The sequence below is a fragment of the Castor canadensis genome, chromosome 14, assembly GCF_047511655.1.
Source record: "Castor canadensis chromosome 14, mCasCan1.hap1v2, whole genome shotgun sequence".
Classification (NCBI taxonomy): Eukaryota; Metazoa; Chordata; class Mammalia; order Rodentia; family Castoridae; genus Castor; species Castor canadensis.
In genome coordinates this window covers 77,080,005-77,106,928 of record NC_133399.1, presented here as the reverse complement: position 1 = coordinate 77,106,928, position 26,924 = coordinate 77,080,005, and the positions used below count along the sequence as shown (strand labels likewise).

Sequence of the window (26,924 nt, the reverse complement as noted above, 5' to 3'; positions counted from 1 at the left end):
TTCCTTGCGACATTTCCATATATATATATATATATATATATATGTATATTATAACCAGAATTGGTTCATCTCCTCTATTTTTCTCTTTTCTTCCTTAGTCCCCTTCTAATGGAAATGTCAACAAGATTAAAAATTCTACATTTATTCTTGTGTAGGAAGTACATCAAACATATTTCCCTTCTTAACTTCCTTCTTTACCCTCCTTCTCTTGTATGTGACCTCCCCTTAGTGTGACCTGTTTTTTATATTGTTGTATTTGTATTGGGTCTATATTCCATATGTGAGAGAAAACACATGGCCTTTGACCTTCTGAATCTGGCTAATTAAGATGATGTTCTTCAGTTCTTGCAGTTCCACCTGCAAGTGACAAAACTTCATTCTTCTTTATGGCTGAATAAAATTCCATTGTGTATAGATACCACATTTTCTTAATCCATTCGTCAGTAGTGGGCTATCTTGGTTGTTTCCATAACTTGGCTATTATGAATAGCTCTGCAATAAACATGGGTGTGCAGGTGCCTCTGGAGTAACCTGAGTCACATTCCTTCGGGTATATCCCCAGGAGTGGTATTGCTATTTTTTTCTTTTAATTAGCATTTATGTTTATTTTCTCCAATAAACTGAAGCAATTTTGAAAGAGTTTCTCTCTCTGTCTCTCTTTCCCTACCCCCCGCGTGTCATTTTTGTTGCATATAAATGGGCATTAGGTAAGTTCTAATGAACAGATAGATAGATACTTGCAGAGGTAAAAAGATTAGCTCAAGGTCACTATCAAGGACTAAGGTTGACATTTATATCCCAGATAATGTCTTCTAGGTCCATAGCATGCTGCCCCTTGCTAAGAGAAGGATAAAAGTTGACAGAAACATCATTTGTTATTCCCATCATCATTCAAGACAGTAGTTGTGACAACTAAAATGTCACATTTTAGTTGTCACAACTGGGGAAGGGGTAGAACTAGCTGTGATGGGCAGAGTCCAGGGATGCTGCTAAAGCATTCTGCAATGTCCCTCACAACAAAGAATTATTGAGCCTCAATATCAGTAATGCCAGGTTGGGAAAAAGTATAGCTCTGCATTAAAACTCGGTAATAAAAGATGCTTTTGAGGGACAACAGAAGGACAAGGGTTGCAGGATGGGCAGACTGTGCCCTTTTCCAAAGTGAGTTTTGATGCAAGAAAAGAACTCTAAGACAAAGTGGCTATGCCATGACTGTGAAGGAGTCTGCACCCTGACCTTTGTGGTCTCCATGTTGGGACATGGAGGTTTGGGAACACACCCAAAGCTTCTCTCATCTGTGATCTAACCTCTCTGACTTACACTTGGGTCTGTTTTGTTGAAATTTTACATTCTTTTGTGATTCTGTCTAATAATGCCTAACTTTGATCAGGCTTTAAAAAAACATTTTATTTCACTGAAAAAAAAAGCATTCCTTTTAAGATAAAAGTAGTCGATATGAGAATTTTAAGCTGCAATGCATTAGTTGAAAAGAATTTTTAGAATGCCTGAGTCAGTTTGAAAGAAAGGTTTATTTAAAGAGTTTCTATGCAGTTAAGACCCTTATTGTACTTTGAATAGACAAAACTATTCCAGAATCCTTATACTATTTCAAAGGCTTTAGAAACTTCACTAACTAGTTGAACCAAATTTAGGAAAATAGCATCTGGTTTTCCAGTGAAGCATGCTCTCATGTAAAATCTTTCTGTTTCTCTCAATAGGATTGGGCGTTTTATCTTCTTTTTATGACAGGTTGTACGAAAGAGATAGAGTTTCAGGGAACAAACAACACAGGAAAGTAAGGGCCTCATATAATTTCACATATCAGTTTGCCACAAAAGCCTTCCTTGGCATAAATTTGTCATTCTTATGTTTGAGCCTCAGAAAAAGGCCAGGCATCCTACATAGGTACTTTTTGTGTGAGTGGAATGCATTTAATTTTAAATGAGAAACTCAAGACAGTAACTGAGGGATTTTTCTGAAAGATGAGTAACAATGCCCGAAGAATAGATCAAATGAAAGCATCTGAGTAGCTGCCTTCCTTCCAGGTAGAACAAAACAACAGTGCATTAGCACTTTGTGTAAAAGTCTCATCTAAGTTCACCCCCACCCCTTACCTTTCTACCCTGTGGAACAAAAGGCTGGCTTCTTTCTTCTTTTCAAAAAATACTCCCATCAGTCCATGGGGTGCTAAATTTCAATTTTACTTTCACTTTGCTAACTATTTTCCCCTTGTTTCCTCAGTAAATTCTCTCTTTCACCCTGGGGTTTTCTTTCTGTAGGAATTTTTTAAAGGTTTGTTCAGTGTTCCTCATCTTGGGTCATCGTTGCTCTTAGATTTTGGCCACAAGGTCCTGAATATCCTACAGCCTCAGAAACCATGCAAAAAAGCCATGACAATGTTACTATGATGTTTAGGTCTCTATGTCCTCAAATATTGAAATGCTTAAAGTCAACTGGTGACGTTCTCTAGGTGCAGAAGATCACGGTCACATAGGTACATTATCCCTGAACAAATTACAATACTTCCTTTGGTATATATGACTTCAGCAAGATCTCTAAAGGGGACAAATTTGTCTTTCGTTTCTGCTCTTGCCTTCAGATTATATTTTTAATTTTAATTCAGTTTATAAACATAATATCTTATTGAACTTTTCCATAAAATATTGGGAGCCGTCTCTAACCATAAAATTATCTTTCCCTAAAGTGTATTTAAATCAGATATATTACAACTCTTTTTTGTTATTATTGTTTTTCTTTTTGGTTAGGTTGTCAGAGGACCACATAGAATTCCTTAGGCCTAATTAGTGTCTAATATTACAAATGAGTGAGAAGAACTAATGAAACATGGCCAGGGACCCACAGGTAGCTGGTTGGCAGTGCTGCTGCAGAGTGTTTACTCAAATGAGAAGACTAGTAAACTAATGAGTAGATTGGGTGTGAGGACATGGAGTGTCACGCCTTCCACAGGGCTCTCAGATCTTCTACAAGCTGTGGGAAGACTCTTAATAGAAATGCAGCCGTGTGAAACCAAGGAAATCATTTGACTGGCTTTCCTTTCTATAATGTGCAACGAGACCTCCCCTTGGGAGGCTCCCTCACGTGCAAGGCTCCCTCATCCTTCAGGGAATTGAGCTGTTTTATTACTGCTTGTCATGCAACAGCTAGGCATGTCACTTCCTAGTTCTCCCTTTGTGTCTCAGTGTCTTGAGCTGTAAAAGAAGCTATGAGAACCAATAGTTTTCTGTTGAAAATCAACTTTTAGACTGTCCGTGTTTGAAAATAGAACAATAAAGAGTTTGGCTCTGTAGAACAAATGGTATTTACATTGGCCTCTGGAAAAGTAACATAATATAGAGGAAAACTGAATCCGTAAGAGCAAAACATTTGTAATCTGTACATTAATCTCCACCCATCACCGAACCCACAGCACTCTAAGTCTCCTCCCTTCTCTGTACTACAAATCAGTAAGTCCATCATACTTTCCATGATTTCTTTATTGATTTTGGGTTAGAATTAATGGTTAACAGGTTATATTTGGAAGCGTGGTTACGTGCAGCTTTGGTTAGCAGGCATACTAAATTTGACTTTGCCCCACTGCTAAAGCACATAGACAAGTTCAAGTTCTGTAGCTGTCTCCGTGTGTGTCACTTATTTGAATACACAGTAAAAACATCTATTTAGTATATCGAAATAGTTAGCAATTCTCCTAAGGTACATTTCTGACATGCAGAGATTTTCAGAACTTTCTTAAATATGCTGCACAAAGAGATGAAGTTACATAACACTGGGAACCAGAAATGACTTAAGTTAAGTGAACATTACCTACACAGCTCATTTAGAAAAGGATGAAGACCATTTTGGAAGAAGGAAAACACCCTTACTGAGAATTGCAGCAAATAAGCAAACGAGGTGTCTTCAGGTATGGTTTCAAAAATTATTATTTAATATTTCTCTAATCTAAAACAAGTATGCCTCACATTTCTTTTTTTTGTGTGTGTGTGATAGAGAATGGTTGATTTTCAAAACATGGCTGATTTGACATTTGAGAGGTTTTTTAGTTAATATCCATATCCAATTTAAGAGAAGAAGCAGAATGGAAGGAGAGTAGTAATTTGTACTCAATAATAAGTATTTTAAAAATTAAAAAGACATTTAAGAGTAATACAGAAAAATTGGAAGTACTGATTTGTCTCACTGATAAGTCGTTTTTTTTATAGAAGAATCTGTTCAGTGTTTAGTAGGGATAAGTACATTCATAAGCAATCCAGGCAATCAATTAATGTATTTGCAGTAGAATTTTTAAAAATAGAAAATTTTATGTGTAGAAGATCATTCAGAGCTCTTTAATGGATGTAGAGAAAGACCTCAAATATGGAAAGAAAGGAAGTGAATTGGAAGAGAAAATAAAGATGGAAAATTGGGGTGTGGAGAAGGGTGGGATGGTGGTAACAGAGGATCAGATTGATAGGGGAATCTGGAGGCAGGGTGGGAGGGAAGAGAGGAAAAGGGGAACTCTGACCCGTCAGTTCTGGTTTCTGTAAAACCCGGACAATGTTGAACATATACACACACCATGCCAAAGAATGCTCTAGGATTTTGAAAAGGTAAAATTGAGCATTGTGATAGGAACCCTGTGAGCACTGTTGAATGAACTAGTCCCTTCCCTACATATTTCTTTGGAATTTTGATCCCACTAACTTAATTATAAATTTACATTTTATGTTCTAAAACTGTGCACACTTTTCTTTTTGTAGGATGATTTTATTACATCAAATGCTACATTTCATTTTCTTTGTCTCAGTTTCTGGTGGTAAGTAGAGCTTTGTCTTCAGTATGGACTGGAAATGGCTTCACTACTTGACCTGTTGAGTGAAAACAAGAGCATAAGTCTAGGAAGGACCATCACACTGAGGCTTCTATGTGTGTACAAGAGCCTTACGCCATTTACCACAGGATTAGAGATAAAATTATTGTTTTACATTGAAGGCTCCAGGAGTTTTCAAAGCAGGTGAAGGATTACTCCTAAGAGTCTGTGTCTATGTCTAAACATCCATTTGCATCTATATCTACCCACATAACACATTTAAATGCTGTTAAAGACAACATTAAAAAGCAGAAGTGTTGATTTGCCTCATTGATCAGGCAGTTTTCCCCTAAGGCAGTCAGTTCAATAATCCACAAACATCCACACGCACACACATACACAGATTTTGGTCTGAAAGATGTTATGTAATATTCATACATAGTTTATGCATTTCAGTATTTAAACTATTGCTGTTAATTCTCTACCTTACACATATTCACTAAATTTGTTTATAAACTACTTAATTGATACTCAATAGGACACATTAGTATAAATATTTTAGACCCTGTGTTTATTCTTTACTTAAAATGAAAAAAGCATTTCTTTAGAAACAATTTATTTATATTGCATTTAATTTCTGATACTGTTGTTAGCATTCAACACAGTAAACTCAATAAATTCTTTTTTATTTCTGACATAAGTGAAAAATGGCGAATTTAGGTAGACATTTAAAATAAAGATAAAAGCGAGAGCACACAAGGGAGGGGTGAGGATAGGTAAGACACCTAAAAAGCTAGCTAGCATTTGTTGCCCTTAACGCAGAGAAACTAAAGTAGATACCTTAAAGCAACTGAGGCCAATAGGAAAAGGGGAACAGGTACTAGAGAAAAGGTTAGATCAAAAAGAATTAACCTAAAAGGTAACACCCACGCACAGGAAATCAATGTGAGTCAATGCCCTGTATAGCTATCCTTATCTCAACCAGCAAAAACCCTTGTTCCTTCCTATTATTGCTGATACTCTCTCTACAACAAAATTAGAAATAAGGGCAAAATAGTTTCTGCTGGGTATTGAGGGGGGGAAGAGGGAGGGGGCGGAGTGGGTGATAAGGGAGGGGGTGGGGACAGGGGGGAGAAATGAACCAAGCCTTGTATGCACATATGAATAATAAAAGAAAAATGAAAAAAATAAAATATAAAATAAAATAAAAAATTCTATGTAATATATTAAACTATACAGTTCATAATTTAATTCATTTTGTGACAAGCTTGTTGCTAAGGTTCTAATAGTCCATTATTATTTTGAGATAATATTTTTATTTTATTGATAAACATGTCAGTACTAACTCAATTAACATATTTTAAACTAAATTCAATAACCTCAATTAACTCTGATTGTTCACAGGTAATATAATTGTGTGCCTAGAAAAATCCAAGATAACTAACATATAAGTTATTTTAGTCAAATTTGTTAGAAGTCTGAATATAAACTGAATAAACAATCAAACAAATGAAGACAAATCCATTTTTACTGTTTCTAGAAACTATGTTTAGATATTGAAAACTGATTTGCCTTTGAAGTCAAATGATTCAATTAGTAGGCACTATATTCAAAGAAAATAGCATATTTATTATTTAAAAATCTATTTGATTTCTTCTTGAAAGTAATATTTTAATTGGCACATAGGGTTCCCAAAATCAGTGGGAACTGAGAATAGACTCAGTTAATGGGAGGTTGCTGTATAGTTTGGTTGAAAGCCACATAGAACTTCAGGAACGATGGCAAATCTCCAGGTAATGCATTCATGGGATGTGTGCCAATTTTGGAGAAAATCAAGCCATATACAGAGGTTATATGAGGGTAATTTAAAAGGCATTGGACGCACTTTTTGAGATGGATCTGTGGCAGGGACTCTGTACACCTGTGAACCCCTTTCTCAGCTTAGTGAACACTATGGAGTCCATTCTTAGAATAATGTTTCTAAATGCATAAACTAAAAATATATAGGATTACTGAGGAAACCAATTATATTGGAATATAATTAAAGTGTAAAATCATGTAATATATAAGCACATGTGGTTCCTATTAACAATTATGCAACAAGATTTAGAGGTAGATCTAAAACTGCATAGTAGTAATTATCAGTGAGCTAGTAATGGGTAATAATGACATTATTCATAGGTACAGATACTATGAATGCTAATGTAGTTTGTTGCTTGCATTAGTAATGGGATATGCCACATTTCAGTTAGAAGTTAGTGAAATGCACATGAAATTTTCCCTCTCCAAGTTCATAGACTACCAAAATCCTGCACACCTCTTATAGTAGTTTTGACTGCCTTATACCTACACACTTTCCAAGTTATCTATTGGTGTGAGTTATATTTTATTCTGTCTGAGGTATTTTTATTTTGGTTATATATTTTTAACATTAGGAGAAGAAGGGGAGTATAGCAGTGCCTTTGAACGAGAATGTGGCAATATCAAACTACATTTTTTTCAGTGACTAAGGAACAAATGACCTAAAAAGTCACATATAATGTGGACTATCAGATACCTATTTCTAGCAACAGAAAAGATTTTAGATTTTATGCAACTTAGCTGTACAAAAGTAAAAACTTATTTGAAGTTTTAACTAATGGGGATTCAATAATTTTTTCAAGGCCCTGTATTTCCTGCTAGTAATTTAGCCCATTTTACCTGGTGAGGTGATATATGTTATCATATCAAAAGCCATCAGACACTACTTTAAAATGAGCAGTCTGGATCCTTTGCTTAGCATAATCACAGAGTTTGAACAAGGAGAGACAATGCATAAAGGAAGATGCAGAAGGCCCCTTCTAGATCTAGATGGAATCCTAAAGAGCGTCTTTTCTTAGTAGTGATCTGAGAAATAATTTAATTACCTACACAGCACTCCATGTCTCCAAGACCATCACTCATAAGGATGATGCCCTTGAGGCAAATGTACCATATTGTGACTGGGTTTTTTTCCACTTGAGGCTATTCATTCCAGAAACTAACATACAAGTATCAATTATGTCACTGTCTAACTTCAGGCATATTTTCTGTTAAGTAAACCTCCCTGCCTTGCCTTTATCAGATTATTATCTAACTATATATGTGCCCAATAAGATCCAAAATAATATTTGCCATGCATTGCATTACAGAATGTATGACTGAGCTGTTCAAAGACACCTCCTTTCAAGGAGGAGACATTCATACTGTTTTTACACCAAGTGCCGAGTACTGCCAAATGGTCTGTACCCACCATCCAAGATGCTTGATCTTCACTTTTATGGCTGAATCATCATCTGAAGATTCTTCCAAATGGTAAATATTTACATTTCTACAGAGAACTAGATTTTACAGGCCAATTACCTATTAATAAACTTCCATCTGTCATTTTGTGAAGTAGAATGTTAACAACTGGATAGTGAATTCTCCTTCAGTTGAAATATTAAATATTACAGAAAGAAAGCTGGTGTCTAAGCAGATGAGGGCAACATTAAATGCCTCTCGGTGTGGATGTTCCACCCCTCTTGAAGTCTCAATACCAAGAGTATGTTTCCTTTCTTCTTTCTTGTTTAAACATTTAATCAATGTTCTTAATCATTTGCTATGTGATTTTCTATTGTTTATTAATATTGTTTAAGAACTTTCCCCAGCTATTTTATTAGTAAAAATTAAACACTTAACAAGGATAATTTGGGGAAAAAGAGTACAATAATCCCTTGCCAACAAGTCTGCCATTTTTGCTTTATTTACATATTACATGTTTAAACATTTGAAGTAATTTTAAAACATCATGACATTTCACCCCTCATTAATTCAACATGTATTGTCCTACACAAAAGATATAAGAAACTTAACAAGAGATCATTTTTACATATCTCATTTTCCTCCCAAGGTAATTTAGAGCTACTAACTATAATCTCATAAAAATTCACCAATTGTATTTGGTTGGTTTGTCTCTCCAGTCATATTTTTAAAGTTTTAGAACATTTCACCCTCTTTTGTTTCTATGAGAAACATGAAAATGAAATAATTAAGCCTTTATTCAAAACTAAGTTGTCAACATATTTGTGTATTATTGCTGCATTCACAGATATTTACACAGTACTCTCAACTTATAAAAATTACTATCCTGAATCTAGAAGTAAATATTTTATGCTCCTTTGGTTCAGTAGCAAAATCAAGGTCATTATGTAAGTTCTTTTATAACCATTTAGAAACATAAAACCCATTTTTAGTTCATGCATAAAAACAGGCAGATTGGGGATGCATTTTAGCAATAGGCCATAGTTCACCCCTCCTGTTTGTTTCTTGTTAGGAAGAGTATTGTGTGCTCTTTTAACTATAAGGATGTTGAAATTTTAAAAAAGCCAGAATCTTGCTAAGAAAATATTTGTTTTAGCTAAATATTTGTTTTAGCATGAGATAGTGGTTTGTTTCCTTCTCTTCGGTCTTCTGTGTGCTGACATTAAAGATCTATATTTTAAAAATGCAAATTCCCACCCAATAATGGTATTTATTTTTAAAAACAGGTTTGTTTGCATTCTGAAAGACAGTGTCACAGAAACACTGCCAAGGGTGAATATGACAGGAGCAATTTCTGGGTATTCTTTCAAGAAATGTTCACACCAACTAAGTGGTAATATGTCTTACTATAATTAATAAATACCAGTTATTATAATGATTACATAATAGTACACATCAAATAAATTCCCCTTGCTAAACTTCTTTCTATGGAGAGTTAAAAACTATCACATATGCAGGCCAGCCTCCTTTTTCCCTACAAAAAACACACACAATAATCAATTACAATTTCTTTATCTCATAAAAGGACGTGATCTTATTACTGCCATTCTCATTATTGGCTTATTTTCTTTCTCCATCCCAGGCCTAAAATTTTATGAGTCTTTATTAAACATATTAATTCAAATGAAAGGGAGAAAATACCAATATTAACTTGTGATATCTTAGTAGTGAAATAGATATTTGAGTAGAATAATTAGTGACTCAATCAGTCAATGAGAGGCTAGATCAGTACCAAAATGCAAACTTACACATATAAAATTGTTGCAATGTAAGAAGGACGTTAGCCTTCTGTTAATGCTTCCACGTGAGGGTTGAATTAAGCAGATTGATACTGAAAGGAAAGGACTTCTGAGAAAAGTGGGTGAAAAGTTGGAAGTGTAAGTAAGGAGGCTCAGTTGTTCAGGGAGCAATACTGCAGTTGTTTCTGGAATCTGAAGGGTACCTGTATTTTCCACTTTTATTTCCAGCTTGCAGCAAAGATATTTATGTGGATCTAGACATGAAGGGCATGAACTACAATAGTTCTCTTGCCAAGAATGCTCAGGAATGCCAAGAGAGGTGCACGGATGACATCCATTGTCACTTTTTCACATATGCAACAAAGCATTTTCCCAGCATAGAGCATCGGTGAGTGAGCTGGAGGCTGAGTCCACAGACAAGAGAAAAGCTGGTGAAAAGCAAAATGCAGATTCATTAAAAATGTTTTTCATCAACTTGATGCCAAAATTCATTTTTTACCCCTAAAAGACACTTGTATAACAGCAATCATTGTTTTAATCAGGAAAAGTTCATTTAAAGTCTGATTTTGATTCATTTAATTTATAGCAAAGAGTTTATCTTTTAATGATACTGTCATGAAATGTGTGTGTGTGCTTGACTCATACCCTAGCTAACTTGGAAAGTGTTACATTTTCAAATTGGAAATTTTGAAATAGCTGCAGTTGATCAGATTAGCAATGTTCTTCTCAGCCTAAAAGATCTTAAAGTCTAACCCTACAGAATCAGAAATAAAAGCCTGCTCAGCTCCCTAAATAACAGTTCCTTTGTGCCTAAGACAAAGTAACTGAAGCCCATGTGAAAAGGTTTACCTTGCTTTGTAATTCATTTTGAAATATTCCAGGAACACAGCTATGGTTTAAAAAGATAAAAATTATATGTTCACTAATGACTAAATCCCCATCTTTATCTTTAAAATTTATTATAAAATGTATCATTAATTTTATACTTAAAAATATTTGAGATGATCTGGATTTTCTTGATTGAAAATTTATATTTATTTACATTTATATTGAATCCAACAAAAAAGTGCAAGAAAATCAAATTACTGATATTTGTATTTTAACATTTTAATATTCTCTCTGTATTCACAAAAAGGAGATAAGTGGAAACCAAAGAAAGTATCAAAGATTTATTTCAAATACCATGACTTAAAAATAACCAAAATGGAATTTAGTCTTCCATGTCTTGTCTTTATTTCAGCATACAGGACTTCTTGTCTGTCTCACACTTAGCACAATATGAACTGCCAACGAGGAAAATGTTTCTAGGCATTATTTTAAAAAAGAGTTTAAATTGAAAAGGGCTTGATAAATCACCCAGTCATATACTCCTACTCTTTATGACATTGCCTCCCTCAAGCTGTCATTTTACTGATGACAAAATTCATGGGACCACCAGTGCTTGGTGGCACTGCTAGGACTCTAGTCACCTGCTTTGCTTCTCCAGTGAATGCTTATCAGGGTCATTCCTTGACTACTATGACCAAGTCTTCCTTCCGAATGGTAAGGTTTAATCATCTCATGTATTTACCTACTTGCAGTTGGAAGAATAATTTTTATCCATTTTTTTCTTCAGTAACATTTGTCTATTGAAGTACACCCAAACAGGGACACCAACCGGAATAATGAAACTCAATAATGTGGTTTCTGGATTTTCATTAAAATACTGTGCTCTTTCTAACCTAGGTAACTATTGTTTTCTTAATAAGAGAGTTGACTCATTAAACATGTATAACACTGATAATATATTTGTACAACAGGCCTAACTTTGGATACTAATTTCTGCTCACTGATGAAATGAAGCAAACGATCTTTTAATATCTTCTTCTTTATGCCTTATATAGAACTTATATTTAAATTTCAAGTTTTAAATAATCAGTTTTTTTTCTAAATTAAAATTAAATTTAAAGATCTTAGGATAAACTTAAACTTTTTAATATAGAATTTGCAAAGATTGTGACTGGATTTTCATGATAATGTTGGTGGACTAATTTCTTAACATGGTTTCTTCTGTTTTACAGCCTGTATTAGGGACATTTTCCCTAGTACAGTGTTTGCAGACAGTAACATTGACAGTGTTTTGGCTCCGGATGCTTTTGTCTGTCGCCGCATTTGTACTCATCACCCCAATTGCTTATTTTTTACCTTCTTTTCCAAAGAATGGCAAAAAGAATCTCAAAGGTAAGGAGTTATGATTAAGGGGCATTTGTCATCTTTTAAAAAACAGCTGATTAAAATCCATCATTAAACATTTTCAGAAGCTAAAAATTTAATGTAAGTACCTGTATAGGGTAAAAATTACAAAGAAGAATGGCTATTTCCCTTCCTTTTCTATTCCCCATGAACTGACCACAAATCCCATGACACCAAGGCCTCTTGATTTTCTTGGGAAGTCTCCACCTTTGGTCAAAGGGGAGTTGTTCAGTTTTAAGTGATTAAAACCATTATGAAGCAACTCAGTCCAGTGCCCTGTACAAGAAAATTGAACTTGGAGCAGAAAGAGCCATAAATGTCAGTTAAATGTCAAATCTAAAATGGAACAAAAGAAGTGAAAAATGAAGGCCTGCATCAAGAAAGTTTGGGTAGTACCAGGGTATTTGAGAATCAAGGCCCTGTTTCTTTACTGATGGGAACTGACAAGTGACAACATCAAAAGCAGGGAAATTTCTTGTGTCATCAATGGAATACTTGCTGGGATTGGTGCCCTTATTTGTAAGATTCACTAAAAGGCTCAAATAAATGAAAACAAGACCAAGTCAACTTCAAACCTAGATTGTGTACGTTATCTGAGCTGGAGCTCTTGGAGCGCTTGTGATTTTCTTGACTTGGCTTTCAATTGCTGAGGAGAGTGTTCTTCAGAACTTTTCAACCAAGTTGAGCTCCTTGCCTACCAGGTAAGCCTCATTTTCCATTAAGTAAGGCTAAAATTTAAAAAGTACCAGAATAGTCACATGAAAATACAGCTGCTACTTGCACTTACTAAATAAATTTAATACAATTTATTTTGGTGTCTACTATAATCAGGCATTGTTCCAGGGATAGCATTAGTACACTAAATAAGCAAAATCACCTCCTAAGACTAGAATGGAGATGATAGAGAAGTATTCAGATATAAGATTTGCTAAGGGATTAAATGTGGGCTGAGAGGAAGTTTGACATCATTAAGATGTTTGGCTCAAAGAATAGGAAGGATGGAATGTAGCTGAGATGAGGAAGATCTCATGAGGAGCAGAGCTCAGGGGGAAGAGTCGCTTGTTAGACAGCTAGGGGAAATTGTGGAACTGGCAACTGGAAATATAGAAGTCAGATTCTATTCTGGCTGGTCATTAAACCCAGGACTTTAGTATGATCATCAGACAATTAAATGCAAACAGCAGATAAAGAAGATCCAAAGATGGGGACTTGGGGAGTCATAAAATTCAGAAACTAGAAAAATGTCTTTATAGTTTGTCATAATCCCTTCCATTTTCTTTGTCTTATTTATTCCCTTTTATAAAATTACCAGTGAATACATATGAGAGGAATAGCACATTTGATCCCTAAGTCAGTGTGAGAGGAGCAGGGTTGCTACAGGCAAGATTTGACTATTTAAGTTTAAATTAATAAAACTAAAAGCTTACTTCCTCAGCATAGCCACATGTGGCAGCTGCTTACTGAATTAGATGGAATAGAGAAGGTAAAAATTTCTGTTGGATATCTCTACTCAAGAATGTGATTTTATGCTACTTAGGAAAAGTCTCTCAATTCAAGGAAGATGTTGCCAGAGTGCAGAGCCAGCAATGGATTACATGTATCCACTTCTAAGCCTGTGTAAGCCTGGATAGCAGATTTCTAGGTTACATGAAAATTCTTGAATCTTTGAGATCGACTATGAGTGTTAAAGGAAGGAAATAAAGAAGGAAGGCACTAGGAATGCTCACAATGGAGGAAAACTGACAATAGAGGAAGTTTTTATAGAACCAGATGGTCTACTTTAGAAAATTTGTTTATAACATATGGGTCAAAGAGTATGACTCAATGATTCATGAAAAATATTTTCACTACTAAATTCCAACATGAGATGACTTTCCATCTGTTTAAAAAAATGTTCTTTTTCCTTGATGAGTTTTGCAAGGCTTATTTTTCCTTTTGTTCTTATCAGAAATCTCTGTCTTCTTAAAACATCTGAAAGTGGATTACCAAGTATACGCATTAAAAAGAACAATGCCCTTTCTGGTTTCAGTCTACAGAACTGCAGGCACAGCATCCCAGGTAAACAATGAAGATACTTTCTTCTGGTTGAAGTCAATAATTTTTGAGGACACTAATGAATGCTAAGGTTATGTGTCTCATATCTGACATGTGATTTGTTGCCTAGTATTCTGTCATTCTTCATTTTACCATGACACTGATTTCTTGGGAGAAGAACTGGACATCGTTGATGTGAAAGGTCATGAGGTCTGCCAGAAACTGTGCACCAGCTCCATCCGCTGCCAGTTTTTTACCTATTCCCAATCTCAAGAATCTTACAAGGAAAGGAAGTAAGCGAATTGAGCCTGTTCCATCTCTCTGCAAGGTGCCTCATTATGCCTGTTCCATCTCTCTGCAAGGTGCCTCATGTTTATACTATTTTGTTTCTGACTATAGGGGTAAATGTTACTTGAAACTTTCCTCAAATGGATCTCCAACAAAAATACTTCATGGAAGAGGAGGCATCTCTGGATATACATTAAGGTTATGTAAAATGGATAATGGTGAGTATAATGTCACTTTGATGAAAAGCATCTGGAGGAGTTGTTCTATACAGAATGCATCATGATAGCCAATAATAGCCACAGAGGGGAGAAAATTAGAAAAACACAAATTTAGCAATTTTCCATTGTTTTCACTTTCTCACCCAGGCTAACCATGTTTAAGAGGTATTATTTGGGTCTTGACAGAACTCTGCATTGCTTAATTTGAGTCATTTATACAACTGTCCTTTCATAGTGAGACACAGACTCAGCCAACGCTCATAGGGTTTTTTATTGGTATCGAGGCCACGTATTTTTTCCTATCTTTGATGACTGAAATATCAACTAGCACCTTGGTTAACCAAATTATTCATTTTCTTCCAACTTGATCTTTTAACAAAATATAAATAACATTCATATGTTCTAAAAGTTCTATATTTGCTCAAGAAATATTGGCTCCTTTTACAGGGACTTTCATTTATTCAACTGCCCTGAAAAGGATCTACTAATATTGGCAAAAGTTACAGAAAGATGTCATTAATTTATAGCAAGGGTGTGGAAATAAAAAAAGATTGTCTGGATTTTACAAAGTCTATAACAACAAAAATTATAATAAAAATCAGCTCAGCAGTACTTCCATCTCAGTGGCTAATTCCTAAGCATAATAGCAAGAGATTGTTTATAGGTGAATCCAACAGGAAGGAACATATTACATATACTTCTCCCTAAGTTTCTATGATAAGCTCTTATGAGTTTTATCATGTATTGATTTACATTAATACATGTTTTAGACTGTTTTGCTTGATATTGAATATTATAATGTCCTATAAGTTAAGATGCAATTGAAACTTACTGAATAAAATGGGAATGATAATCATCCCTTATAATAATTTTAGAAGAATAAAAATCTTTATGTCAGATTATGGCCATACTGAGGAGGTGACTTCATTCTTAAACTTTTGAGAATGTGTTTTGTAGAACATACAGACTTATATTACATTGAATACCAAGTATTCTAAAGAGTAAACTAATTTTCCTGGAGTTTAGAGGGACTTTGATCAGACTCTTTGGATGATGTAAGCCTCTTCAGGAAGTGAATCAATTAAGTCATATATTCTCTGTTTTCCTCACAATAAATTTACCTAACACAAGAAGGAGCATTCAATAATAAGTATGCTGTCTTACTTCACTTCTTACCAGTAGAAGGGACAATTGGAAATTTTTCGTAAGTGATGTTGTCATGGTATGAAAAATGAGACCCAGCATTCACACCTTGGTAAATTTCAGATTCCATTTCAACCCTTCTTCTTTCACTATCTTATTCTGTATTGAACTCAAACATTCTGGCTTGTGAACATTACAGAATGTATCAGTTGTAGATTGAGAGTAACAGGAGAAAATATAAGAGAAAAAAAATCAAAATCTTATGCCTTTTTAGTACACTTTTTGAATTAATTGAATAACTAGATTTAACTTACTATATTAGATGAAATAATACTCTAATGTGAGAAGGGATTCTAATTGGGATGTTTGTCATATCCTGTACTGTCATTGCCTACAATATATTTGAACTTTCTGAAGATATGTAACGATGCCATTAAAAATAAAACATTTCTTAGCACCACGTGTAAGGTTGAACATTAAATTTTCAGCATTTTGCTTAAACTGAGAAAAAAAATAAAATGAATATCAAGACCTATAATCTGTACCTAATAAGGTCTTACTGAGTAACTCATAATGTATCTTAGTTGCTGCTTTCCTAGGCTCCTAGACTTTGCTTTTATGCTACTTCTCAGTGTTTAGATCATAAGGGCCTTCCAGAATTTCCTTAAGGAACATGACTACTAATAGATGATGAAGATGTAGAAAATTGCCCATTGCAATCTTTCTGTTGTAGTGTGCACAACCAAAATCAAGCCTAGAATTATTGGAGGAAGTCCATCTGTTCATGGTGAGTGGCCGTGGCAGGTAACTCTGCACATCACCTCCCCCATGCAGAGACACCTGTGTGGAGGCTCCATCATTGGAAACCAGTGGATATTAACAGCTGCTCATTGTTTCTCTGAGTAAGTACCATTGCTGTTTGAATTAATTTCCCATCCTCACACATAGGTGAGATCCACCACTAGTGTATAGCATATAAATACTTTTAAAATGTAACTTATCCTACTTACTAAATGAATTTCCTTCCTTTAGGGGAGGGGAAGAAACAAAAGAGAAGAGCCACTCATGGTGCACTAGCATCAGACTAGGTACAGGGACATGGCTGTTTGCATACTATTCCACTTTCCCATTTAAGGTGCAGAGATATCCTAGGACTTCTTGTTGTTTCCCATAAAAGCATATCACCTCTGCTTATTGAGCCCAGAACTAAACTCACAAGGAATTTCCTGTTCTTGGAATAATATTTCCACTTTCCCTGCCTCCAAATACAGAAAGAATTCATTATGCATCATGAATTTGGACTCCCAACTTAAGTTGGTTTCAATATTTGCCAAGCATAAAAGCTTTATCTGGGAAAGTATTCATCTCAGGGAATACTAGTTGACCAAAATTCCTTTTTGCTACTTTTTTATCCTCTGAGTTGGCTTTGTGTGTGTGTTCATTTGTTTTAGCTTTCTTTTATCATCTGTAAGCAGCTCACTCATAATTCAAGCATACATTTGAGGTCAGTAGTCCCTTTACCTCTCACAATCACAGATATTCAATGGCAGGGTTGAGACTAAAACCCAGAACTCTGTGTGTGTGTGGCGGGGTGCGAGCATATGTGTCCTGTGTGTGTGCCTGTTGGAGAATGGAAAGAGCATTTATTTTATGTGTTCAACATATGACAATATTAATTTAGTACTTTCTTCATGGGAAATATGTGACTGAAAATTTTTAAGATGAAATCACTTCTTTGAACCTAAGAGCCTACTATTGGCAGAAAATATTAGTACTAGCCAGTTCAATAGCTACACAATTCAAAATGTTTGGGAATTATTTAGTGACAGAATATTTTTCTTCTTTAATTGTTCCTTAGGGTGGAATCACCTAAAATATTGCGTGTCTATGGTGGCATTGTAAATCAATCTGAAATAAATGAAGATACATTTTTCTTTGGGGTTCAAGAAATAATAATTCATGATAAATATAAAATGGCAGAAAGTGGGTATGACATTGCCTTATTGAAACTGGAAACAATTATGAATTATACAGGTATGTAGAATATCAAGTAGAAGTTATCTATAAAGTTGACCTAGATAAAATGTTTAGCACTACCAGTGTCTCCATGTGTTATCATGAAAGGGAGAGAGTCCAGAAAACTAGTCTTTCATTCTGTTAAGACAAATAATCTTACCTAATTACTGGATCTTACTTTGAGAATCTAGGTGAAGAGACTTTTTTTCTTTAGGCTTCTTCAGGCACATAAAATTACATAATAGTTTAGAATTGTATAATGTATGAGAAAATTAAAGATAATTTACACAAATATCACTCATTTAGGAATAAAAAATTGAAGATCAGAATAATTAAACAATTTCTATAACATCACCTAGTTGGAGGGATGGGTGGCATATCTCTCTCTTGTCCCCTCATCTTAAGTTGTATAATATATAATACTAAATATGAGAGATGAAAATATATGACAGTGAGGCAAAAATGAATATAATAGAAAAAAGACAAATAAAGTCAAATAGAATAAGAGTCTTTTCTGGTAAAGAAGATATTTTGCTTCTGTGTTAGTCAGCTTTTCGTCCCTGTGGCAAGCTCTTGGTATAATCCACTTGTGAGGAGGAAGGTTTATTTAGGCTTATGGTTTCAAAGATTTTAGTCCATACTTGGTGGTTCCATTGTCTCTGGGCCCATGGTGAGGCAGAAATCATGGCAAGGAGTCTGTGTCAGAGCACAGCTGGTCACATTATGGTAGCCAGCAAGCAGGGAGAGAGTGAGAGAAAGAAGGGAATGGGGTCCCAATAGGCCCTTCAAGGACATGTCCCCAATGATCTGTCTTCTTTCCACTAGGTCATACCTCCTAAAGGCTCCATCTCCCACCAATAGGACCACAGGCTGACTAACAATCTTTTAACATATAAGCCTTTGGGGACACACTTCAGGTCCAAATCACAACAGTTTCTGATAACTAAACTATGGTTTTTAAAATTTAGATTCTCAACGACCCATATGCTTACCATCCAAAGGAGATAGAAATATAATATATACTGACTGCTGGGTGACTGGATGGGGATACAGAAAGTTAAGAGGTAAAAAATAATTGTGAAATCTTCCTGAAAATAAAGAAAATTGTTTAACCATAGCCTTTTTTTCCATATCAAGTCCTACAGTTAAAATGCAAGTAAATCAGTACTATTCAATTGCAGGAAGTAGAATAATAAAGATGGAAAGAAAAAAAATCACTCAAGGGAATATCATGTCAGCCTGATTAGAAAACTTAAATATGATTGAACCTCTTTAAAGATTATTTTTAATGAATTTAAATGTGAGATCTAGCACTTTTCTGTGTCTTACTTTTTATCCAATTATTTTCTGTGAGAAGTAATTCAAATTAGTTATAATTAATTTCAAACTTAATTAACATTAATAAAATGATATATGCAACAGCGAAAATAAGGTCTTCTTCATACTTTGTAACTATAAAAGGTCTATGAGATGTAGGTATAATTTTGGTTTTAAATATGGGATATATGTGTGTGTGTGTGTGTGTGTATGTATGTATATTCCACTAAATTTTTTTTTAGGTAAAACCCAAAACACTCTCCAGAAAGCCGAGATACCCTTGGTATCAAATGAAGAATGCCAGACACGATACCAAGGGCATAAAATCACCAATAGGATGATCTGTGCAGGTCACAAGGAAGGATGGAAGGATGCCTGTAAGGTAACAGAGTGCCCCAACCAACCGAATGTTCACATTGGAGTGCTTAGCGGAGATGAAGGGCCAGTGTTCACATTGGAGTGCTTAGCGGAGATGAAGGGCCAGTGTTCACTTTGGAGTGCTTAGCGGAGATGAAGGGCCAGAGTTCCGTGGAAAGAAGAAGGCACAGTGAACTTGTTTTACTTAAACTGAAATCTAAAATTGACAAACTGGATAAAAGTGAGCGATTAGGTCCTTTGAAGTTTATGAAAGCCCAGAAAATTTTAAGCAAACTCACTCTGAACAAAATGTATTTAATACAGGAAGCATCTGAAGTGATCTGTTCACCTTTTCTTTTCTCCCTCTTCCATAGGGAGATTCAGGGGGACCCCTGTCTTGTAAACACAACGAAGTCTGGCATTTGGTGGGCATCACGAGTTGGGGTGAAGGTTGTGGTCAAAAGGAACGGCCAGGCATTTACACCAACGTCGTCAAGTATGTGGACTGGATTTTGGAGAAAACCCAATCCGGATGAGAGAGTTTTCAGGTGCTATTTGACCCCCTGAAAAGCAAATCTGATTGCTCCCTGGAAGAGGGCTTTGAATTCACTCTGCCATCCTGTTTCAGAAACAAATGGAAAGGGCTTGGTAATTATAAGAAAATAATCAAAAGAAAACTGTCATTTTCAAAACTCTGTGATAATCACAGCTTGTTTCCAACATCCAATCTATTTTCAATCACACTTTACTCAGCCAAAGAAATAATATTAGGAGATACTTTTGAGTTTTAAAATATGGCAGATATATCAGAGAAGTACCAAGTAAGTGGAACTGTGTCAGTCTGCCTTTTTGGTAGCTGTGACAAATCCCTGAGAGAAATAGCTTAAAAGGAGGAAAGATTTACTTCGGATCATAGTTTCAGAGGTTTCAGGACATGGTCTGCCAGCTCCATTGCCTTGGACCTGGGGTAAGGCTGATCACAGTGGTGGAACTGCCTGGTGGAGGAGGCTGCTCAGTCCATGACAGCTAGAGAAAAGAGATAGAAAGAAAGGAAGGGGTCAGTGACAAGGCCCTCTCCCAGTGACCCACTTCCTCCAGCTAGGCTCCACCTCCTAAAGTTTACACCACTTCCCCAAAATAGCACCACTAGCTGGGGACTAAGCATTCAATACCTGAGCCTTGGGGGGAAGGACGGCTTTCAGATTCAACTGACAACAGGCACCAAGGAATCAGGTGGAACTACCCAAAGAAACAAGCATAAAACAATGTTCATTTAATGAAAATTAGAAAGTGGAGGAAATGGAGAAAAGGACATTTATCAATTTGTAAGAATCCACCTCTGCCTATGTGGACATATTTCTTGTGTAAAGGAAGAACTTGACTGAATTGAATGATAGGTTTTTAGAAAAGTCAGAAATCCTTGTCGTTTCAATTATAATTATAATTATAATTTTCAGTTCACCTAGAGAAAATCTTAAACATTTACTGCCTAGAAAGGATTTCTGCAGAGTGTAAATTTATTTACAGGGTTGGGAGGAGGAGATTGATAAAGGAAGGAAGTTAAAACTACTCCCAAAAAGCAAGTGCTATGAGTGCGAGTTTACAAAGAGATAGATAATAAATGTATCGGACAGAAATCAATATGAAAAACATCCACACTGTAGGGAAAAACAATCCGGGAGCAAATAGATACTTATAGTAGAGTCTTCAGCAGCATCAGCCAGCTTCCTGTTTCTAAGTACTGGGGTTTTCTCTTTCCTGAACATATCTACCTGATTGTTGTTCTGGTATAGTACAATAGCCTAGAATTTGAACTATCACTACATGGTTTTAAACCTGTGATAATAACTATGCAATTCATTAAATATAAAAAAAATTTGCTGAGCACAATTATGTGATAGTATTACACTGAGCTTTGGGGACAAGGAGTGAATAAATAAATTTCATGAATTTTATAGTCTAGTTAGCATGAAAAATAAAACAAAATCATTACATAAAATGTATAGTTTCAAATTGATATTAGCAAGATGAATAGGGGTCTATTAGATGAGAAAGAAAAAAAGGGTAAGCTTTAAGTTTGACATAAAAGGAGATAGCCCTAAGGAAGACAGAACAAACAAAGCAACACACACACAAAAACCAACCCAACCAAACAAAAAAAATCCCCAAATTCCCAAGGTTCAAAGTGACTTAAATGGCATAAGCAGGCCAGATCCAAAATATTTACGGACTGAAACAGAACTGAATTGAAAATCATAGCACCATCATGATTACCAAAAAATATGATTATCTTACTATCTACTTATCACCTTAATAGCCTTGAGGCAACACCTCACATAGACAGGGATTAGGTTGCAACTTCTGTAAAATCTTTCTTGAGAAGTACTTGAGAAAAACACACATTTAGTTTTTAAATATTTTTAATATCTAACTTTGCATAATGCTTTATGTTGAATGCTTCATATATGCCTATGACTCATGAATGAAAATACTATAAGCTATAAAATGAGAAGATGCCCACCCCCATTTGACAGACTGCACCTGCTACCCAGTCTTTAGCTCTTTTCTCTTCCTGCTCAGCGTTCTGTTTGGAGACATTTGTGATTGATGCAGACCCTGTGTTCTCAATCTGATGCAAAAAGCATGACATTTCATGGCAAGGATTTCACATTTTATTTAACCAGTACCCTGCATTTAGGCTGTTTTTAGTCATTCTCACTTTTATAGGCATATTATGGAGGTAGAATTGGTGAAAACAAAACAAAAAGGTAAATGCATTGGCAATTTTGATAAATGTTGCTAAATTTCCCTTTGTAGCAATTTTCTCCACCATTAGCAACAGAAGAGAAGACCACACTTAGCTAACATTACAACCAGAATCAGGGACTTCTGACAATCTGATAGGTAGAAAAAGATATCTCAATATGCTTTTATTTTACAAATCTCTTAATATAAATGTCATATTAATTTGGTGTATATTACCACCAAATTGGAAATTGCTTTATTTTTTTCTCAAATATTAATTTGATAGTTATCATGAAGACAAAAATAGAGTATGTTTCCTGCAGCCATATGAACATGGTAAAACTTATTGCTGAAAAACAAACAGAAAGCCTAGCACTACATTGCTCAACCTTAACAGTGGCTTGGTGTGATGGACCTGTGGTTTGCCCAATCCTCTCCCTTTTTATGAGCATAAATTTGGGGTGGAAGTAACCTTATCTTCTGTTCCAGGTGGATCCCAGCTTGGCACATCCACTGACACAATCCTGTCTTCCTTGCCCTAGGAATCAGTTCGGGGGGGTGGGTAGCTATGGCAGCTGGGAACTGGCCTTCCCCAGAAATGGCAATGGTTTTGGAGTTGTCAATCTGCACAAATTTTCAGAATTCAGGCTCATTATTGAGGGACTAACTTTCTCTTCCCCCTTCATGTGAATGAGGAAGCATCCGCTTTGACTATGATGGCACTGACCTTGAGAAGCCAACCCAAGGACTACAAAGACATGGGGTCAGAGTGCCTGAAGCCTGAATGAACTCTGGGCCTTTCCGTTTCATAACAATAACTCCCGCTTCTGTGTTTAAACCACTTTGAATTAGAATTTCTATTATTTCACTGAAAGCATCTGAAAATACCATCATGAACTCACCCAAAATACTATTATTTCCCTGATTCAGTTAATCTTTTCTGTGGCATTGGGAATCGAACCCTGGGCTTTGAGCATGCTAAGCGGATGCTCCATCACTGAACTACACTCCCAAACCCTAAGACAATTAAGTTTAACCTACATTTATTGTAATAAATAAATATTGTAATAAAAATATTGTAAATAAGCAATACTTATTACTATGCTAAACTACGGAACATAGTTTATTTTTTTCTAATTTTAAGAGTTCTTGTTTATAGATTACTTTTCTCATAACCTTCAGAAAGATTGGTTAGGGATTTCCAAGATGGTGGCTAGAGGGAGGAAGCAGAAAGCGAGCCTCCTATAGTGAAATCTTGGAGAGATGCTGGAGACACACTTTGCAGGCATAATCACTGAGAAAAGGCATAACTTTGACCCCTCCACATCTCCTGTTGGCGCAGAGAATCTCCACTTCACGTTAAACGGAGAAACAAGGAGGGCCCCCAGGCCGCCAGTCGCCGGCGCCCAGACGGCTTGGGAAGACGTGGACCAGGTGAGCTTCACAGTACTGCAGTACTCCCACAGACAAGCCTGGTCCAGAGCAGCATAGCCCCCTGGACAGACTGACCTCCACCCGGGGAAAAAAAAAGAGAAACTGAGTAATAAGCAATAAGAACAGTTAAGACACGCAGGAAAGAGGGTGGGGTGCCCTGAGTGCTGAAGATTGGGGGAAGGGAATCCTTCCCGGGACTGTAAATAAACAAGCTGGGCAGGCCGGAGAGGCTGTGGCGGGAGCCGGGGCGCGCCCAGCAACCAGGAGAGGGAAAGCTTGTGAGAGGAGGGAAGACCCACTTCCCACGTGAACTGTAAACAAACATGGTGGCCAGCAGGAGCAGCAGCACCGCCCAATAATCAGGAGCAGGAAAGCTTGTGAAAGAGGAAGTGGGAGGAAAACTCCACAGGAGAGAGGGGAAGACTCACCTCCCACATGAACTGTAAATAAACACACAGGCCTGAGAACGCGGGTGCAGTGTCACCTTTCCCAGTGCTTGGAAAGGGGAAAGCCTGTAGCAGAGGCTCCTGCACAGGAGAACTCTGAACAAACAAAGCCTGCGGGGCCAGGTGAGTGCTAAGCTCACCCCAGAGATCTGCATAAATAACGCCTCCAGCAACAGCAGGCTGACAGCAGCGGGCAGGCAAGCCACAGCCGCAGATACCATTCTCAGAACTGTCTCCAGACTCTTTTTTTTTTTCTTTTTTCTTTGTCTCCCTACCTTTGATGAGAGAACAACTGAATTACACCTGCAAGCTGAAAAACTTACTGAAACTGTATTGCATTTCAACTTGGGACACTTGGTGGGGTTTTTTTTGTGCGTGTGTGTGTGTAGTTTTGTTCTTCTTTATGCATCCCCTTTGATGAGACAACTACAGAATATCTGAGGAACCATCTCCAGGATTGGAGATTGAGACTTCACTGCATTTGAACTTGGAGGTTTTTTGGTTTTTTAAAATTTTCTATTTTTTCATTTTATTTTAATACATTTTTATAAAAAGATTTTTCTTTCATTTACTTATTTTTTATTTTTATTCTTACCTTTATTTTTTTTATTTTTGATTTTCAATCCTCTCTCTGTCTCTCTAATGTCTGTTCAGCTTACTGTCGATTAGTACACTAAAGCTCCCTGTTTACACCTTTGAAATCTTCTTGTCTGACACCTTCTTCTGTTTTCTCCCTCCAGTCTGTGTATTTGTTTTTCCCATTTCTTTAACTTCTTCCTTTCCATCTCACCTCACCCTTCCATTCTAAATATTACCATAGTTATTATTACAAGCTAGAAAATACTTAATTGCACACAGTACAGGGACAGTAACAACACCAAAGACAATGACGGGAAGACAGAAAAAACAGGGAAACCAGTTTCCCCACAGCAAAAAATTAGTACAGGAACCAGAGGGGAATGAAGAAAACAGGTACTCAGATCCAGACTCCAACAAAATGAAGATAAACTATGCCATTACTACAGGTACTCAATGAGAATTTTATAGAGATGGTATAGAAACCAAAAAAACCATACAAAGAATTAATGAAACAAAAAGTTGGTTCTTTGAAAAAATTAACAAGATCAATAGACCCCTGGCAAACCTGACTAAAATGAGGAGAGAAAAAAACCCAAATTAGTAGAATCAGGAATGTAAAAGGGGAAATAACAACAAACACCATGGAAGTCCAGGAAATCATCAGAGACTACTTTGAGAACTTATATTCAAATAAATTTGAAAATCTTAAAGAAATGGACAGATTTCTAGATACATATGACCATCCAAAACTGAACCAAGAGGAAATTAATCACCTGAATAGATCTATAACACAAAATGAAATTGAAGCAGCAATCAAGAGTCTCCCCAAAAAGAAAAGTCCAGGACCTGATGGATTCTCTGCTGAATTCTATCAGACCTTTAAAGAAGAACTGAAACCAACCCTCCTTAAACTGTTCCACGAAGTAGAAAGGGAAGGAAAACTGCCTAACACATTTTATGAAGCCAGTATTACACTTATCCCAAAACCAGGCAAAGACACCTCCAAAAAGGAGAACTATAGGCCAATCTCCTTAATGAACATTGACGCAAAAATCCTCAACAAAATAATGGCAAACCGAATTCAACAACACATCAAAAAGATTATTCACCACGACCAAGTAGGCTTCATCCCAGGGATGCAGGGGTGGTTCAACATATGAAAATCAATAAACGTAAAAAACCACATTAACAGAAGCAAAGACAAAAACCACTTGATCATCTCAATAGATGCTGAAAAAGCCTTTGATAAGATCCAACACCATTTCATGATAAAAGCTCTAAGAAAACTAGGAATAGAAGGAAAGTACCTCAACATTATAAAAGCTATATATGACAAACCTACAGCCAGCATTATACTTAATGGAGAAAAACTGAAACCATTCCCTCTAAAATCAGGAACCAGACAAGGATGCCCACTATCTCCACTCCTATTCAACATAGTACTGAAATTCCTAGCCAGAGCAATTAGGCAAAAAGAAGGAATGAAAGGAATACAAATAGGTAAAGAAACTGTCAAAATATCCCTATTTGCAGATGACATGATCCTATACCTTAAAGACCCAAAAAACTCTACTCAGAAGCTTCTAGACATCATCAATAGCTATAGCAAGGTAGCAGGATATAAAATCAACATAGAAAAATCATTAGCATTTCTATACACTAATAATGAGCAAACTGAAAGAGAATACATTCCATTTACAATAGCCTCAAAAAAAAATCAAATACCTAGGTGTAAACTTAAGAAAAGATGTGAAAGACCTCTACAAGGAAAACTATACACTTCTGAAGAAAGAGATTGATGAAAACTATAGAAAGTGGAGAGATCTCCCACGCTCATGGATTGGTAGACTCAACATAGTAAAAATGTCGATACTCCCAAAAGTAATCTACATGTTTAATGCAATTCCCACCAAAATTCCAATGACATTCATTATAGAGATTGAAAAATCTTTCTCAACGAAACCCCAGCAGCACAGCAACTAAGAGATAGCATAGATAAATGGGACCTCATAAAGCTAAAAAGCTTCTGTTCATCAAAAGAAATGGTCTCTAAACTGAAGAGAACACCCACAGAGTGGGAGAAAATATTTGCCAGCTACACATCAAAGGACTGATAACCAGAATATATAGGGAACTTAAAAAACTAAATTCTCCCAAAACTAATGAACCAATAAAGAAATGGGCAAGTGAACTAAACTAAACAGAACTTTCTCAAAAGAAATTCAAATGGCCAAAAAACACATGAAAAAAT

The 26,924-nt window shown here is 36.0% G+C and overlaps 1 protein-coding gene across 3 annotated transcripts; it reads left to right on the top strand.

Moving 5' to 3' along the window:
- Positions 1-3,571: 3,571 nt before the first annotated feature.
- F11 (coagulation factor XI) lies at positions 3,572-21,711 on the top strand. Of its 3 annotated transcripts, XM_020160652.2 has the most exons (15): positions 3,573-3,919; positions 4,755-4,810; positions 7,975-8,137; positions 9,352-9,458; positions 10,093-10,252; positions 11,480-11,589; positions 11,925-12,084; positions 14,045-14,154; positions 14,261-14,423; positions 14,530-14,636; positions 16,513-16,681; positions 17,638-17,813; positions 18,764-18,859; positions 19,355-19,494; positions 19,844-21,711. In XM_020160652.2, exons 2-15 carry the CDS (start codon positions 4,756-4,758, stop codon positions 20,003-20,005), a joined length of 1,878 nt encoding a protein of 625 aa, XP_020016241.1. In that variant the 5' UTR covers positions 3,573-3,919; position 4,755; the 3' UTR covers positions 20,006-21,711. The 3 variants fall into 3 exon arrangements, with proteins under 3 accessions (XP_073910887.1, XP_020016241.1, XP_073910888.1); XM_074054786.1 differs by lacking the exons at positions 9,352-9,458; positions 10,093-10,252 and having other exon boundaries at positions 3,572-3,919; XM_074054787.1 differs by lacking the exons at positions 3,573-3,919; positions 4,755-4,810; positions 9,352-9,458 and having other exon boundaries at positions 8,000-8,137.
- The last annotated feature ends 5,213 nt before the right edge of the window (positions 21,712-26,924 follow it).